The sequence below is a fragment of the Lacerta agilis genome, chromosome 1 (assembly GCF_009819535.1).
Source record: "Lacerta agilis isolate rLacAgi1 chromosome 1, rLacAgi1.pri, whole genome shotgun sequence".
Lineage (NCBI taxonomy): Eukaryota > Metazoa > Chordata > Lepidosauria > Squamata > Lacertidae > Lacerta > Lacerta agilis.
The window spans coordinates 105,014,826-105,033,811 of record NC_046312.1 but is presented as its reverse complement, the minus strand read 5'-3'; the positions used below and the strand labels follow the sequence as shown (position 1 = coordinate 105,033,811).

The 18,986-nt window shown below is 44.6% G+C and overlaps 1 protein-coding gene across 7 annotated transcripts in view; it reads right to left on the bottom strand.

Moving 5' to 3' along the window:
• SLC4A10 (solute carrier family 4 member 10) overlaps nucleotides 1-18,986 on the bottom strand; it is a 159,925-nt gene that overhangs the window by 19,970 nt on the left and 120,969 nt on the right. For all 7 annotated transcript variants that reach the window (XM_033165896.1, XM_033165934.1, XM_033165911.1 and 4 more), the window contains 3 exons: nucleotides 12,836-12,941; nucleotides 4,282-4,443; nucleotides 3,317-3,430 (listed from right to left, as the gene is read on the bottom strand). In XM_033165896.1, coding sequence (XP_033021787.1) covers nucleotides 3,317-3,430; nucleotides 4,282-4,443; nucleotides 12,836-12,941 — 382 coding nt within the window. The remainder of the gene's footprint in view (nucleotides 1-3,316; nucleotides 3,431-4,281; nucleotides 4,444-12,835; nucleotides 12,942-18,986) is intronic.

Below are 18,986 nucleotides of genomic sequence, written 5' to 3'. Positions count from 1 at the left end.
GTACCGTTGAAGCAGGAGCTGGATCTTCCACCAATGCCGGAAGGGGGCAACGACTGAGGGCATCAGCATGGCCCAGCGACTTTCCCGGGCGATGAATGAGCCGATAGCTGTATGCTGCCAGAAAAACAGTCCATCGCAGCATGCGTGGCGAGAGGATCGGCGGAGTAGGTCTGTCTCCTGCAAGGAGGCCCAGGAGCGGCTTGTGGTCAGTGATGAGGTCAAAGGTTCTCCCGTAGAGATATTCGTGGAACCTCTTCACTCCAGCCACAAGCGCCAGTGCCTCCTTGTCGAGCTGGCTGTAATTCCGTTCCGCCGGAGACAGCGTTCGAGAGAAGTAAGCAAGTGGTGCTTCCCTCCCATCCGGGAACCGGTGACTGAGGACTGCACCGATGCCAAAGGGCGAGGCGTCACAGGCGAGGACCAGTGGTCTGGCTTCACTGTACTGTACCAGCACACTGTCTGAGGAGAGGAGGGACTTGACTGCGTTGAAGGCCGCTGTCTCCCGATGACCCCAGGACCATGGCGCCTTCGTGCTGAGCAGGCGGTGGAGAGGCTCAGCTAGCGTTGCCTTGTGGGGCAGGAACATATTGTAGAAGTTCAGCAGCCCCAGGAACGCCTGCAATTCAGTCTTGTTCTTTGGAATCGGGGCCTCCTGAATGGCCCGGATTTTGGATGCCGTTGGGTGAAGGCCAGAGGCGTTGATGAGGTAGCCCAGGAACTCCACCTGTGGAACGGCAATCAGACACTTTTCTTTCTTCACCTTGAGTCCGGCCTCCTGGAACCTGGTCAGCACAGCGCGGAGGCGCTCGAACAGCTGCTGATTTGAGTCTGCGGATACCAGTACATCATCGAAATATGGTACCACGCCTGGCAGTCCCTGCAGAAGGCGCTCCATGAGGCTTTGAAAGATGCCGGGAGCCACGCTCACCCCGAACTGTAGTCGGCGGCATCGGAACGCTCCTCGGTGGGTGACGATCGTCTGAGCTTCAGCGGTGGCGTCGTCGACAGGCAGTTGTTGATAGGCTTGGGCAAGGTCCAGCTTAGCAAAGACCTTGCCTTCGCCCAAAGAATGCAGCAGGTGTTGGACGACGGGAACTGGATACGCGTGCTGCTGAAGCGCCTTGTTGATCGTGCACTTGTAGTCTGCGCATATCCTCACCGACCCATCCGGCTTGACAGGTGTGACGATAGGCGTTTCCCACTTGGCATGGTCGACCGGCTCCAAAACCCCTTGCGCGATTAATTTGTCCAGTTGTTCGTCCACCTTAGCCTTGAGGGCGAACGGAACCCGGCGTGGCTTTAGCTTGATTGGAGCTACTTGTGGATCAAGGCTAAAGGAGATGGGTGTGCCTGTATATTGGCCCAAGGTGCCATCGAAAACCTCGGCAAATTCTTTAGTTAACCTTTCCACTTCCGCGTTGGAGATGCAGTTGATGCCGGTGACTTCCAGGCCGAGGGCGCCAAACCATTCTAGCCCTAGGAGGCTGGGCCGCGGGTCTTCAACTACCACGAGTCGGAGTGGGCCCGAGAAGTTCTTGAACTTGACCTGGAACTGGCCGACGCCCGTCACGGGAATGTCGTTCCCCTGGTAGTCCCTCAGGTGTACACGATGTCGGTCAAGCTGCCTCTTAGACAGCTTGGGCACAAGTCTTTTGATAGTGCTCTAGGACACAACGGACAGGGCAGACCCGGTGTCGATCTCCATGTCACACGGAGCTCCTTCGATGAGCACCGTGATGTGTAGTTTGCGTCGCGTAGGCGAGTCGGTTTGTCCAATCGTGGTTCCGGATGAGCAGCAACAGTTGGTGAGAGCGAAACAGTTACTGTTTGCGGACCGGGTTGACGACTTGGACTTGCGAGATGGTGAAGAGGCTGTGTTTGATGGCGTAGATCGGCAGACCTTGGCGATGTGACCCTTTCGGGAGCACTGCCGGCAGATGGCGTCTCTGAATCGGCATTTGACGCGGGGGTGGTCGCCTCCACAGCCGGCGCATTCTGATTGGCCCTTGGACTTCTGTTTGAACTTCCCGCGTTCCCGCTTCATCTGGTGCACGTCATCGTCTTCGCTGGTTGATGCCTCGTCGCTGCTAGCCTCTTCATGGTGTACGGCGATTGGCTTTTTTGTAGGTCGTGGGCTGCTGGCCTTGCGGATCTCCTGGGCGGAGAGTTCAGCCGCTTCTGAGGCCGCAGCCTCCTCGATGGCCTTCTGCAGCGTGAGGTCTGGCTTGGCAAGGAGGCGCCGTTGCAGACGGTTGTCCCAGACCCCGCAGACGATCCGATCCATCATGGCATCGTCTAAGTCTCGGAACTCGCAGGTTAATGCGGCCTTTCGGAGAGCGGCGACGTAGTCGTTGATCGACTCCCCCTCTGCCTGGTTCCGGTGGTAAAAGGCGTGGCGGGCCGCAATTTTGGACGGCTTGGGCGCGTAGTGGCCGCGTAGCTTTTCTTGTAGCGCGTCCCACGGTGCTCTGTGAACTGCGAGTGGAGCGACTAAAACTCTGGCCGTCTCAAACACTTCGGGCCCGCAGAGGCTGAGGAAAAGGCCTCGCTTCCGCTCCTCTGATACCTCTGTTAGCTCGTTTGCCTGAAGGTAGCATTCGAACCGAGCGAGATATGAGTCCCATGATTCAGAGGCCGGGGCAAACGGCGGTAGAGGCACTAGTGTAGCCATGATTCCGATGCCGACGTGGTGGGCGATGGATGGAACACAGTGCTCTAGCCAGAACGGGCAGCTCTGAGTTGGTTCTGTTCAGTGATTTCGCTCAGCGTTTCAGCTCAGTGATTCAGCTCAGTGATTCAGCTCAGTGATTTGCCCTTGCGCTGACTGGCTGTGTGCTGTCTGTGTTCTGATGTCCATGATCCCATCCTCGTCGCCAGTGTTAAGTTGTGGGTGGACACAACAGACGACACAGCGATTTCCAAAACAGCTCTTATTTATTTGCAGGCTGGAACAGAACTGAGCTGGAGGCCTCAGCCACCAGCTTATATAGAGCTCAGCTACAACGTAACAGTAACAACATTCTGCAGCTAACCAATCCCTGAGTGTCAGTTTCTAATCCTTCATTTGCATAAGCTGACCTGAGTGAAAACCGCAGCAGAATAACTATATACACACACCCCTGGTGGCCAAGGTGAGAACTTCAATACATAACATTTCTGATTTATTAGTTTTGTCAGACAACACATACCTCCACTTTTATGTCATTATTTTGATCCATTCAGGGGGGGGGGGAACAATAGCTGGTTTGAAAACGTATTTGTTGTGGCAAATTTCACTTTTCACACCAAGCCAGGTACGACTGGTGTCAAGAATTACCTTGAAAGCATTGGGAACTTGGAGCTTTGGTGATGGGATCCCAAGGGCATAGTCAACTAAAACCATGGACAGGATGGTGAGAAAGACGGCAAAGTCACTCACTACAGACCGCACCTGAAAACATTGAGCCAATGGTCAGTGACAGCAGAGAGACATTTTGAATACAAACAGACACACACATATATACTGGCGGCAGAAGATTTGCATGCACATCCTTTTATAAGCACAACAAGATTTGGCACACAGGCCAAATCTGTGCGCCCAGTTTCTTGCAGCCAAGTCATTTCATGTGGGCGAACTGCATCACTCTATGGTGATGCCCAGCTGCTATGCTAAAATTAAGCGAAGGCCTGTATTCTTTAGGACAATGCTAGTTGTTCTTTCTGGAGAGAAACCCTGGCTGAGAAATCAGTAACAAAGCTCAGCCAGATGCTGCTGATCGATAACAGCACACCGCATAATTTACAGAGACTGTCTTCTCAGGAAAGAACAGGAAGCTATCTCCTGTCTCTGTCTGCCATTTAAAAAAAATCAGCGCAGGTCCACAGTAGGGCCTGACATTTTGACATTTGGGTCCTAAAGTCAACCTGTTAATTTGGAGTAGATTTCTACTCTGACAATCACGGTCTGTCATACACATTTACATTTCTAACCGAACTGAGTATATTGTGCTTGATGTATTCTGCTGCAAACTGCTCCCTGTTTCAATCTAAACAAGGAGGCGAGAATAAAACCTTCTGCATATCCTCCCTCCCATATTGCAAGTATTAAAGTTCTTTTTTAAAAAAATAAATAAAAATGTTACGGCACAGTATATCAGTGCAATCTCGGTGCTGCTGGAGAGTTCGTTTTTTTTATTTCTGTTGAGGTAGACTTGTATCCAGCATTTGCAAAACAATTTTATTATTATTATTATTATTATTATTATTATTATTATTATTATTATTTTAAGATATTCAAGTTACCTTGGTCGGGAAGTATCGACTGGTTTTGAACTGCTTAAGCGTGGATGACAGTGTCACTGTAGAAAAGAATAAGATGACTGACCAGAAGAGAACATCTGGGACGTAAGGACCATGGTGTCCACAGGCGTGTCCTACAAATGCCCCTTGCCAGTCCATACATTCCTAACATGGAAAGCAAAGGCACATTTTTATATCCTTGCAACTGATCCTATTCACAGAGAAACAAAAGACTGGTCTGCACATTCCATTATTACTACTGACCTGAAAGGTTTTCAATTTATCTGTCCAAATCCTGACACCTAAGGCAACTTCATACGTTACATTTTTAAAGAAGGAATAGGCAAACGTGGTACCGCCCAAATATTGTTGGACTACAACTCCTATCATCCCTGGTCATTAGCCATGCTAGCTGGGCTGATGGGAGCTGCAGTCAACAACATCTGGTGGGCAACACATTGCTCACCCTGCAAGGAATATACACAAGGTGTTTAAGTTACGCGCCTAAGAATAGCGGAACACAGCATGTTCTACAGAGGTAGCTTTACCACGAAGCAATGTGGTTTCCATCTTTGAATGCCTTTTTAAAAATGGTCCATGGTAGGGAATAGCATTTGCACTATTGGCTTCAGCTGCAAAAATGTCTAAGTTCAATAGGTTAATTTGTGCATGTTTGAAAACATATGTATCATGCTAGAGAACACTCCTCAGATATCTAGGAATGGTTAAACCACTCTGCTGAGGAAATATCTGACAGAATACCAAAGTTTGCTGTTACATAGTGTCTCCCAACATTTCACAGGAAGTACTATGCCTTTCCACTCTTTGTGTCTGGAAGTGCTGAAAAACAGATAAAGCTAGCATCTACATTAAAATTAAAAGCACCTCTGATCCACAGAAGCTAAGCCAAAGGCAATAAAAAACAGTAATAACATGATCTGTCTATATTAGTAAATTCTTTGACATGAAATACACAGCTACTTATAGAGGCTGGAACATGCACAGTATGTGCACTCGAGACTTTCGCCATAATCTCAAACCATCACATTCATTGGCCTGCTTCAGATGCTCGAGATGCATTGAGTCTTTCTTGGCTACTAAGATATGGTTTAGCATATGTAGATATCAGAAACCTCAAAGTTTCAGCAAGTGTTCACTAAAGACAACCCTCGGATACAGATATCAATAGTTCTGTGATGTTTTTCCAGTGCATATCACACAGGGCCCCCAATCACAACTGCTATGGCTGCCATACATCTGGACATTTCCCATAAATATATTTTTGGGGCGTTTTTGTACACAAAACACACACCTCACTTTTATTGTCCCCTGCCTCACAGCCCCAATGCTTACAATAACACAGCCTTTTTGACTGGTTCTGTTCTTTCTCCCATTATGGTGGTGAATTACATTTCAATATAGTGGTTTTCCCTCCTGTTCAGCTGCAACTAATTGAGGAATTTAGAGGAAATTAGTTAAAAACTAAGGTTTATATGAATAACGTGCCTACTTCATGGAGGAATAATTGGGTGTAATTCACAGCTAAAATCCTGAAACCACTTTATCTATATTAGAGCTGAGTAAATAAGAGTTTGGAGATCATTGCCCAAATCTGATGTTATGTAAAACATTAGCTCAGAGGATTCAAACTATTCCTTCGATAATGTGAAGAAAAAGTTTCCTTTTGCCACAAGGTGGCAATAGACTCCATAAAATTGTTTGCATTTAGGCTAAAACAACATTGATTGCAGAGGGAGCTGTTTATGATCAAATTTGGTACTCAGAAGAAGCAAAATTTGGGGGCATGGGTCCAAAGAACTATGAATTGGGCTTTGGGCTTTTTTCCCCCAGACGGAACTTGCTAGAACTAAGTTCTGGCACCTCTCAGGTGGGCACTATTGCCATTATGAGAGAACCAGGGAGGCGTTCAGGCTGAGTTCCAGCACCTCTTTTTCTAGAAAAATAGCACTGATTGCATTGCATGGCCTCAGAAGTCTGCTCCGAAGGGAACGTGGACCTCAGGGTGAAATAATGTTCCATTCCCTGCCTGGGTGTCTCTGCACTGAGGTTCTCCTTCTCTTCCTCTGGCTGAACTGATTATTGGCAGGGAGGTGCAGATACACTCCCCCCCTCTCTTGCAGGCTCCATGAGCAGGGGCGTAGCAAGGTAAATTGGAACCCGGGGCCAAAAAATTTTTTGTCAACCCCCCCCCCCCAGAGGCAGGGGAAGGTCAGGTGGTACCCTGTGCGGAAGATTTCTTGTCAACCCCCATTGATTCCCCCCCCCCCAGCAAAAAATGGTTTTACGTTATTTCATATTTTCTTACAAAGGAATAATAACAAGTAATAATAATAATAAAACTTTTATTTATATCCCACCCTCCTCGGCCGAAGTCGGGCTCAGGGTGGCTAACATCAGATACATGACATTGGTATAAAATCAAACAATAATTAAATTACCTCCTAAAAACATCTCAAAATCAAATTAAAGTCTAATTAGATGGCTTTCCACAGGGTTAGAGTTGGGAACAGTAAGTGCTCCACTGAACTGAAATTTCAGCCTTCACGACATAGGAAAACAGCCAAGTGAACAGCTATTTTGGTGGAGGAGGGTCAAGATATTAACTGCTATTCATGAAATTTCATATATAGCTATATAATCCCTAGTATAGTAAGATAAGACCTTCGGAGAAGGCATTTTAAAAAAAATTCAAAAATGTTCCTTGATAATTTGTCACCCCCTTCCATTATGGAACGTGGGGTGGCCCACACACCCCCTTGCTACACCCCTGTCCATGAGCATCTCCAATTTGGGTCCCTTTTCACAAATGTTAGTGGAATGCATGGGGTTAGTTCCCTGCCACAGACCCTTCATGTAAGGATTTTCGTTGCATGCTCTGAGGGCACACGAATAAATGAATACGTACTAGATTGGGCCAGTATGAATAAATGTGAACCTTAACACCAAGCTTAACACCAACCTAACACTATTGACTAGTCAATGACAAACAAACCATCTGGAGGGCTTTGTTTTTGTATGTCTCAACCTCAACATTTTCTGTCAGTCTTGGGCTTTAAAGGCTAGAGCACGCCAAATCTGTTAAGATTACAAAAGCTTTTCAGGAGCTTCTCTTGTAAGCCTGTTGTTTTTCCAATGAGAGAAAAACAACAAGCCCATATTTAAAACTGCGACTGCAAGTTTTAATCAATATAATAGGTATACTGACCAACTAAAACTTGGGGGCAATTTTTTATCCATTGGTCCGAGGCTGAAGGACACAATTTGACACGAGGTATGCAGGGAAGGCCCTTTTCGTTGTACCCCTACTAAATAAAGCCCGGGTTACTGGAAATTCTTGGTGGTAGCACCAGTTGTGGAAAATCTTCCCTCTGCGGTGGGCAGCTGCCAAAAACAGCTCGCTTTCAGGACCTTTTCCACCAGGCTGGCTTTTTGTTGAGGGAAGATATATACAGGTGAAACTCGAAAAATTAGAATATAGTGGAAAAGTCCATTTATGTAAGCAATTGTTTTCATTAGCTACTGGAGTTTAATATATGAGATAGACTCATGACATGCAAAGTGAGATATGTCAAGCCTTTGTTTGTTATGATTGTGATGATTATGGCGTACAGCTGATGAAAACCCCAAAGTTGAAATTGTTAATTTGGGGTTCTCATCAGCTGTACGCCTATCTCATATGTTAGTTTCACCTTTTAAGTTGAATTACTGAGAGAAATGAACCTTTCCACGATATTCTAATTTTTCGAGTTTCGCCTGTACACAAAGCTAGAACTTGAATTTTAGATGTTTTGATGTTTTTTATGACAGCTTTATACAATTTCACATGTGACTTCTTGCCCTGCGATCCTTTTATGAAGAGGTGAGATATATTTTTTTACATATAAAACAAGAATGGTATTTATTATTATTTTTTAACATTTCTTTGGGAAGCTGTTTTGGCTCCAGCATTGCTCCAAATAATGAGTGAAGAAGAAAGCAGTAAAGACAAAATTTTCTTTTTATAACCAACAGTCAGTTTCATTTAACAGACTGCAAATTCCCACGTTATAAAAAAAGAAAGAAATTCATATTGAAATTTGCTAGCGTAGCAATGCATTTAAATGCCATTGGTACCTCATTTGATGGTTAGCTAACAGTGCAATCCTATACAGGTTTACTCAGAAGCAAGACTCATTGCATTTAGTGTGACTTACTCCCAGGTAAGAACTGGGGCCTAAAAGTATTAGGGGAAAGGCCATAGTTCAGTGGTAGTGTACATGCTATGCATTTAAGAGGTCTCGGTTTTAATCCCCACCATGCTGAGAAAGGGCTGGGCGAGACTTCCATCCGAAAACACAGAGAACTGCACTTGGCATAGGCCATAATGAATTAGATCGACAAATGGAAAAAGGGAACGTTTTAAACGAAAATTATAAAACCTCTCTAATTAGTGTTGATTTTTAAAGCTTTATTTTAGCAGGAAAAAATACATATTTCCCAGGTTCTATTGCATATATATAGTCAACAACATCTTGATTCTAGCCTAAATAAATTAGAAAAAGCTAGCAGAGCTTTATAAACTCTGAAAAAATAACAATCAACTTCCATAAAAGGAACAGCATTGTCCTAATGCGAACAATATGTATTTGTGAGCTATTTTACAACATGGGTGACAGCTAAGTTGTTTCCATGTTGCAGCTTTCTGTTCTGGACTGGAATGTTTTGCTGCTGCTATATTAGTTCAATGTATGTTATATTTGTCGAAACAAAATAGAAAATTCTTTCCAGTAGCACCTTAGAGACCAACTGAGTTTGTTCTTGGTATGAGCTTTCGTGTGCATGCACACTTCTTCAGATACCCGAAGAAGAAGAAGTATTCTGAAGAAGTGTGCATGCACACGAAAGCTCATACAAAGAACAAACTCAGTTGGTCTCTAAGGTGCTACTGGAAAGAATTTTCTATTTTGTTTCGACTATGGCAGACCAGCACGGCTACCCACCTGTAACTGTTATATTTGTGTATATTTTACATTATCATTATTATTTTTGCTTAGAATGAAGTTTCAAGGCAAATGTGGAAAGCACAAGGAATTTCAATGGGGCAAGCAAGAATTCTTCGTGGGGATTCTGCACATCCCTAATCCTGGCATCACAGATTATCTATAGTATCGCAAGGATTATTCATTTATTATTTTGCATTTCAACTTCAGATAAATGAAGAAGCAGCCACAGCAAATTTGGGAATCCAACCCCGATACTGGGGGGTGTGGGGTGTGGAAAGATAGATGATCCACTTGCAAATGAGAATAATAATTGCATACCAACACTGGGACTTTTTCACGTTCACAAGAGCCACCCATTTCTGCGAAGAACAGCGGGTGTGAGACGGCACTTTGTGGATCTGAGCTACAGCCGCTTTCGTGGTCTCCAAGGTACATTTGGAAGTGCGGCAAGTTGCCGCAGCTCAGATCCATCTGCTACTGACTTGTGAGTTACAGTCCTCATGGGAACTTCTATGGGCAAAAAATAGTGTTCCAAACATATGAACGTAAGTGTCTATGGATATGCAATTCCTAAGCAGAAAATAAACCCCCATTATGAGCAACCCAATCCCAAAGCACTGCAGTGGTGTAGAAGTGGCACTTGTCATTGTCTGCTTGACAAGTGCAACGCTGCCGCTGCCACCAGCCATCACTGTTGGGAACTCATGGGGCAGGAACCAGCCAAACAGAGCTGCATGTATCCTGTGGCCGTGGAAGGACCTGCCTCCACAGGTATCTTTCATCTGCATCTGTGTTGGAGTTATAGATCAGTGTTTCCCAAACCTGGGTCTCCAGCTGTTTTTGGACCACAACTCCCATCATCCCTAGTGGGACCAGTGGGCAGCAATGAGGTGGATTGTCATCCAAAAATAGATGGAGGCCAAAGATTGGGAAACCCTGTTATAGGTAGTTGTCACCACATAGGGATCCTGAGCATTGAACAGGATCTTTGCCACAGCATGAGTGATGCCAGTGAGGGATTCTTTAAATATAATAGCCTCTATCCCTTCAGCCACAGATTCATTATTTGCAGTGGGACCACGGGAAACAGTGAATTGGCAGGAAAACTGATATGCCCTAAAACAGGGGTCAGCAAACTTTTTCAGCAGGGGGCCGGTCCACTGTCCCTCAGACCTTGTGGGGGGATGAACGAATTCCTACGCCCCACAAATAACCCAGAGATGCATTTTAAATAAAAGCACACATTCTACTCATGTAAAAACACGCTGATTCCCAGACCGCCCACTGGCCGGATTGAGAAGGCGACTGGGCTGCATCCGGTCCCTAAGAGCACCTTGCAAAACCTGACAATCACTTTTAAGAAACACAAGGTTACGGGGTGCTACATTGGTACAGGCTATAAAGCGGCCTGTCTCACTGAACATTCCTCATGATTCTTCCATGATAGCAAGTGTGGGCCATGTCAGAGCATGGAAGGTGCAGAATCTCTTCTCCAGGTGGCCAGAGACCCTGGAACCAAAGGAGAGCTGATAAAGGCCGTAGACCAGTGGACTAGAGGCCAATATCCTGTGAATGTCTTGGCACCTGCTGGTTGATGAGATTCTTGCTTTGAATGCTAGCTTAGGTAAACTCCAGCAAAACGAGGAGGAATAATGGAAGCTGTTGTGTGCCAAGTTAAGTATGAAGTGACAGGCTGGGATCAAACCTAAAATTCTATTGCATGCCACCAAGCATCTGTTAAGTATAATTTTAAATAGCAAATTATATAGTAGTAAATAATAAACAGTGAAAGATAGGCGCGCCTGCCGTGCTCTGGTCCATGGGGTCACGAAGTGTCGGACGCAACTGAACGACTGAACAACAACAAAATAATAAACATATAATCAGTAAACTCGATAAAATAATAAACCCAGTGTCTGCACCATGTAAAAAAGTGGACTGGATGTCAAACAGGAGCTTAAACAATTAAAAACTGCACTGGGCATCAAACTACAGCTAGTGACCCACCAGGTTTTCAGATGGAAGTCTTCACCATGTCCTTCTGTATGCGCTCCATTACTGAGCTGCCAGTCAGATGAGACAGTACCGAGTTCAGGACAAGGCAGCTTCCTATGCCTACTCAGGATCACTTAGATAATTTAACAGAAAATGCCTTAACTGTTGTGCAATCCTGGGCATGTTCCCTTGCTATCATAGAACTGCAGAGTTGGAAGGGAGCCGGAGGATCATCTGGTCCAACCCCCTGCAATGCAGGAATATGCATCTTTCCCATACAGGGAATGAACCTGCAACCTTGGCATTATTAGCACCACACTTTAACCAACTGAGCTATCCATATACATATAAAACTTAATTGCAGGCCATGGAGATTCTCCGGGAGCTAGGGAATAAGTAGACCATGCTTCCTGTTACCCAGGTCACAATCTACACATCTGACAATAAAGGAACGTACAGAAAGGATGTTTGCAAACCTTCCACTTTAACTCTTTTGCTATAGATGAACATCTGGAGTGGTATTTGGGGAGAAATATAGAGCTTACACGTCCCCTTTTTCACATCGCAGCTTCAGATTTACCATCTGGTAGAATTTAGGTCAAATCTGCTGCTATTTGATGAATGCAGGCTTAATCTTAGTAATGCTCCCTGTCGCTACACAAAGAGTTTCTCAGAATAGTGCACACTGGCATTGGTGCTTTAAAAAAACCAACTTAACCGTGACAAAAGGGAATAGTTTAATTAAATGGAAAGGTTTATGACTTTTAGCCTCTAAGATATTCCTTAAATATTCCATACAGTAGTACCTTGTTTTGAGTCTGGGATCCGTTCCGGAGCCTCGGATGCTCACCGAAAGGGACGCTCGACAAAGTGCTGCTCTGCACTCTCGCAAGCGGTTTTGCGCTTCTGCGCATGCGGCAAACCCATAAGTAACCCGTTCCGGTACTTCTGGGTTTGCCGCGGACGTTCCACGAAATGAACGCTAAACGGGGTGGACTCACAACGAGGTACTACTGTCTTTGCAATTGCAATTCATGGGCAGATAAGTTGCTACACATTTTCAGTAACTGTTAAGCCCTTTGCAGATGACACTGCAAACACATGCGTGGGCAGGGTTTGTGTATGCTACCCCTGCATGGATGGCCCATGCAGCATGCAGACTTCTCTCCACACGATCAGCTTTCCAATCACATGGGTGGCCCCCTACATCATAAGAGGAGCCCTGTTGGATCAAACCAAAAGCTCACCCAGGCTAGAATCCTGACTCCACAGTGGTCAGCCAGATGTCTAGGGGAGCCTACATGCAGGGCAAAAATGCAACATGCGTGATCCTCAGCAACTGGTTTTCAGAAGCATGATACCTCGATACGAGAAGTAATTGCTATATAAAGCCATTGACTGTTCTTTGCATATAATCTTCAGTTATTACAAAAGTGGCAAGACTGGGGAACAACGCCTGATCCCCCTATCTCTGACACCCTGCCAACCTACATTCGACAGGCCACACCTTTATGGTCAGAGTAAAGTTTATCTGTGATGTGTTTCAGTGGTACACTTACTGACACAGTTAGGTTTCCCCAAGGTATCTCTGACGAAGACATGTTTTTGGACTGCCAGTATAGCAAAGTATTATTGCTGGGGTTGTCTGGTTCCATACAGCTGCATCTGAAAGGGAGGAAAAAGGGGGAAAGCTTGATCATTTATAATCTTAAAACTGGCAAGTTGCATCATCGGAATTCCCTAGGAAATCTGGGACGATAACATACAAGATAAATTTGGAGGAAGCCCAGTCCTTGGGAATGCCTCTGTACCTTTCAGAGTTGAACACTGAATTACCCCATGTACAGCTCTCCACATCACCATGATGCCAGAGCAGGTGGATCTTCTTTCCATGAAATACCATGGATAGTACAAGGAGCCGTCTCTCTGAGTTTTGACCTGGCAACCCTAGACTGATGCACGCTTTTGCTAAGTGTCCTGAGTCTGGGCAACGTTAAGCTGATGGGCCTTCCCTGACTACTGCCACACTCTGAAGGAGGACGTTAAATCTATGGGATTTTGTCTTTCAAAGACTTTGAAAGTGAAGAAAGCCGCAGCCCTCTCAAATATGGTAAATCCAAAACGCACTTTTTGGGCATGGGCATGGGCATCAAGACTTCCTCTCTATTCCAGTCTCTCTATTTTGTCTCTCTAGCCTCTTTTCCAACTAGCAGTAGCCCTCCAAGGTGTTACTCCAGAAAAGGCTCTTTCCCAGAATAATCATCTCTGATCCTTTTAACTATAGATAAAAGTGTGCATTATCAACATCTGAGGGACATGTGGCAATGCTAAAAGGAAAGTATGGAGCTTAAAAGAAAAGAGAATACCATAGAAATTGGGTCTATAATGGGAAATATGGAAATTGTACAAGCAGGGTCAGCCCAATAAAGAAATCTTTCACCAAAGACAGAAAATCCAGATGTTCCGCTTACAACAATATCTGAATTGCCGCCACTCAGCAGTATTCTAATTCCTCCACCAGAGGCAGCCATACCATTCTAAGTATAAGGAACATAGTAAATATTAAAAACTAAACTACACTTCAAAAATACCCATTGAATATTGTAATATTCTTTGTTGAGAGTTTGACCATTAATTTTTTTTTTTTACAATTTGGGCTTTTGGGCTGGAGGGTGGCTTACCATTCCATAAAAGGTATATAAAACAATATATAAGTTTTGTTGCCACTTGATGTGGAGGTAGAATTGCCTGAGCAACCTAGTGGTTTTCCTTCTTTCTACATTATTATTATTATTATTATTATTATTATTAATGTGATGTATGTTGCTTGGAGACCTTTGGGTAGCAAGTGATTAACATTTCAAACAAGAATAACCAAAATAGTAATAATCAGTGCTTTTTTTCTAAAAAAATATATGTGTGTAGGGGTACTCTCATTTTCCTACTTATATTGAAATATTGCCCCTCAATGAGGCCAAACTTAGATTCACAAAAAGTTTAGGGGTATGTGTACCATTGCGTCCCCCCCAGAAAAAAGGACTGGTAATAATAAAATTACTTTTATCATCATTATTATTTATTCTACTTGTTAATCACTTGTTACTCCAAGGTCTCCAAGCCACATGCAACACATTTATAACCATACACATAAATACACCTACCATTTAAAAAGATCATACAAAACATATACAATGGGATGATGCCCCAGTGGAAACAATACAATAGCGTAATGTCATTCCCAGGGATGCACTTTGGGGAATGGAGAGATGGCTACCATCAATTCCCAATGGAATGATCAATTCTCCACAAACATTTCTGAACATCCCCCACCCTTTTCCTGAGGAATAATTGGTCCCATGGAGGAAGATATTCAGCTCAGTTTTATTTTATTTTATTTATTCTTTAGGCTGTGTTGCACAGCAATACAATTATTTTATTATTTTCCTGCTCCACAGTGGCTTTGAAAGCTTCATGTTCATTTTGAACTTAGCTAAACGTAGGAATGGCAGAAAAGGCTCTGTGTGGGTGTCCAAATGTTACAAACACCAATTTAAATTCAAGCCTAAAAAGTAACTGTGGGAGGTTTGTTATTTTTCAAGGATCTGAGGGGGGGAGCTTATTATTTTGTACACTGGTCAAAAAAGAAGAAGTGAGCTGAATTACCTCTCGGGGAGCTACAGTGTCACAAGACATAAGAGCCATAGTATTACAAACCCATAGGCATACAAAGACACACATCCACACACAAGCTCAAGCTATATGTGGAGATCTTTCAGGTTAAGTCTGAGGTTAGGATACATCTCATTTTTCTAATTAACCACTGCTACATTTCTCATAACTGTTAATTGGGTGTTCTGTCTCTTACACACACACACACACACACACACGTGTACACACACACACACCCCTCATACATACAAAGAATGTGGAGTATGGCTTCTGCCCATGCTCCTTCCAGACGGATGTGTTTGGTTGGCCACAATACCCAGGGGCTGTGTGTTTGATATTCAAAGAACTGTAGGCATGCAGGGCTTCTCTACCTATCCAGAATGCTGACTGGCAAGGGTTCCCACCTGGGAAGAGGAGCTATATGTGCATTGCAGCCCCTTTCCTCATCAATGCCAAATCCTGACTGACAGAGGAGGCTAAACCCTCGTACATCCAATGAATTCATGAAGGGGCTTGTGTGGACCCTACGCTTAGGGTATTTGCACATGACCGCAATTGGTCCATAGCCCAAACTAAGGAGGACTGTGATGTACTCTTAATAACGGAGTATCAAATACATTGCTAGGCAACAGTACAACAGTGCACAGATTTCTGGGTGATTGCCATGTGGCATGTCAAAACCCAACTTGCCACAAGCTTACTTGGTGCATATGTCCTGACTGGCCCCAGAAAGGCCAGTAGTGAGCTGACCTTGAACAACATCCAAGCAGTGTGATATAAGGGTAATGGAAAATGTAGAGAGAAGTTTGAACTTAGGTTATACATGAATGTACAATGAATGCAAGGCTAAGAGGTCAATGCCAAGCTTGGAATTTTCAAGAAAGGCAGGTGAGAGCACCTAGTGGGCACTATCCACTGAACACAGCATACTTTCCATTCATTTCAATGGACCTAGCTGCCACAAAAACCTGGTTGAAATATTGGATGAGCAACAACAGCAGCATTGTTTGGCTGACTGAATCCACTGACGTCATTCAGGCTGAACACATGTCAGAATGACATGAACTTGGCACCTTAAATACCTCTGAGAGTGGGATGTTATGCTCCCAGTTCATAAATACATGTCATGGACAGATTGTAATATGCATATCACTATGCCAGAAGTGCTTAAAATTATTCAGCATAATCTGTTAATATTCAAGAGACTTCTGGTAAAGAATTCTTCTTTGTTGTTATTAGAAAACACAGATTCACCATTCACAAAGTACAAAAAGGTTAGGCAGAAGGGGGTGTGTTTGTTTTTAAAGTGGGCAGGCCGTGAACTAATACCTGGACTTGAAATATTGAGCAGAGACCATTTACTTTCACCACAAAAAAACTGGCAGCATTTAAAATGATTTCACAATCCTGCTTTCCATGGAGGAAAGAGCCAGCACATTTAATTTTCATTTGCTGCTTCAGATCTCATCAGCATTTATACCTCAAATGACAGAAGATGCAGTTTCAGCAAGGAAATATATCCCATGGTTCAATAAGGAAACTAAATATATTTAGCCTAGTATGTTTCCAGCTATGCTATTAACCCCTCCTGAGAGCCAGTGTGGTGTAGTGGTTAAGAGCAGTAGACTTGTAATCTGGTGAACCGGGTTTACATCTCCGTTCCTCCACATGCAGCTGCTGGGTGACCTTGGGCTAGTCACGCTTCTTTGAAGTCTCTCAGCCCCACTCACCTCACAGAGTGTTTGTTGTGGGGGAGGAAGGGAGAGGAGAATGTTAGCTACTCCTTCGGGTAGTGATAAAGCGGGATATCAAATTCAAACTCTTCTTCTTCTTCCTCCAAACTAATAGCCTGGACTGAACATCACATTAAACCATACTTACAATAAACCATAGTTAGAATAAGCAATGCTTTAATGTACACTGCCGAAATTCTGGGTGTTTTGCTCCTCTCCCACTTCTGCTGTTGCCTCATTGCAGGCAACAAGCCATGGTCTGGTTTGTTGCGTCACCCAAACGCAGGCCCCTCAAAAGCCACAGAGGCCATGCAAGAACAAACCTTGTTTTCCACTTACATTTTGTTAGGAGAGAAACAAATCAGGAGCCCACATTCAGATGACATGGCAAATCAGACCACGGTTTGTTTCCTGGGACTGCAGCAGGAAAGCACCTACCATTTCAGCAGCGTGCACCAGGACACTGCATGTTCTCATGAAACCAAAGTTGATTTCAACTAAGGTTTAATGTGATATGTCAGAGTAACAAATGAAGCAAAGAATTGGGGAGGCCAAAAAGGTGGTTGTCACAATAACCTATTTAACAGACAAGGACAAAACAGGAAGGAAAAAATTCATAATACAGAGGTAGGCCCAGGGCCGGCGCATCCATTAAGGCAAACTAGGCAATTGCCTAGGGCGCCAAAATGGAGGGGGCGCTGGCCAGGCTTGGGCGGGGGGGGGGGGGCTAGCAGCAGCTTCTCCGCTGTAGCGGAGAGGTGCTGCTCGCCCCCTACACAACCCCCCGGCTCCTGCTAAAGCAGACTTTGACGGGGGCGGGCGGTGGGACGGGCGAGCAGCAGCTTCTCCGCTGCAGTGGAGAAACTGCTGCTTGCCTCTCCACCACCCCCACCTCCCGCTAAAGCAGGCTTTGGCGGAGGGCGCCAGAAGGTGGTCTGCCTAGGGCGCAAGAAACTCTAGCACCGGTCCTGGATAGGCCAAAGGGTGCCTTTTTTAAAACTTAGTTGTCAAGCAGAGTAAATGTTTATGTAGGCTAGTTGCATCTAGCTGGCACTGCTATTGTGCCACTTAAAAACAATATTCACCATTGAAACCACAGCACAAGAAATGTGAAACTAAACCCCAGTATGTTCTTCTACTGCTCCAAGAGCTTGCAAATCAACCTGCCTAGGTGCAAAGACTGAACTTTTCCATATTGGCTCTTAAGAAATACATCATGTGTGGGGGAAAAATAAGGGAGAGACATTCTTTGTGGTAGAACACCTATTGTGAAATGCCTTCCTGAGGGAGGTGCACCCAGAGTGTGTTCTTTTAGTACAAGATTTAAACATTTTTATTTGCCTAGCATTTTAGATATTTTAAAACTGATTGGTTTTAGTCCTTTTATTTTATTATTGGTTTCTCTAAGGTTAAATTTCTTTGCATACCATAGTAGTAGTAGTAGTGGTAGTAGTAGTAGTAATAATAATAATAATAATAATAATAATAATAATAATAATAAATATTAAAATACAGTAATCCATCAAACACTAAAAGCTTCCCTAAATAGGGCTGCCTTCAGATGTCTTCTAAAAGTCTGGTAGTTGTTGTTCTCTTTGACATCTGGTGGGAGGGCATTCCACAGGGCAGGTGCCACTACCAAGAAGGCCCTCTGCCTGGTTCCCTGTAACTTGGCTTCTTGCAGTGAGGGAACCACCAGAAAGCCCTCGGCACTGGACCTCCGTGTCCAGGCAGAACGATGGGGGTGGAGACACTCCTTCAGATATACTGGACAGAGGCCATTTAGGGCTTTAAAGGTCAGCACTAGCACTTTGAATTGTGCTCGGAAACGTACTGGGAGCCAATGTAGGTCTTTCAAGACTGGTGTTATGTGGTCTCGGCAGCCGCTCCCAGTCACCAGTCTAGCTGCAACATTCTGGATTAGTTATAGTTTCCAGGTCACCTTCAAAGGTAGCCCCACATAGAGCGCATTGCAGTAGTCCAAGCGAGAGATAACCAGAGCATGCACCACTCTGGCGAGGCAGTCCACAGGCAGATAGGATCTCAGCCTGCATAGCAGATGAAGATGGTAAACAGCTGCCCTGGACACATAATTGACTTGCGCCTCCATGGACAGCTGCAACTCCAAAATGACTCCCAGGCTGCGCACCTGGTCCTTCAGGGGCACAGTTATCCCATTTAGGACCAGGGAGTCCTCCACACCCACCTGCCTCCTGTCCTCCAAAAACAGGAATTTGTTTCTGAGTGAATGACACTTCATGCATTTTTTTTAAAGTATTGATTTATTAAGCCAATATTTGACTGCCCC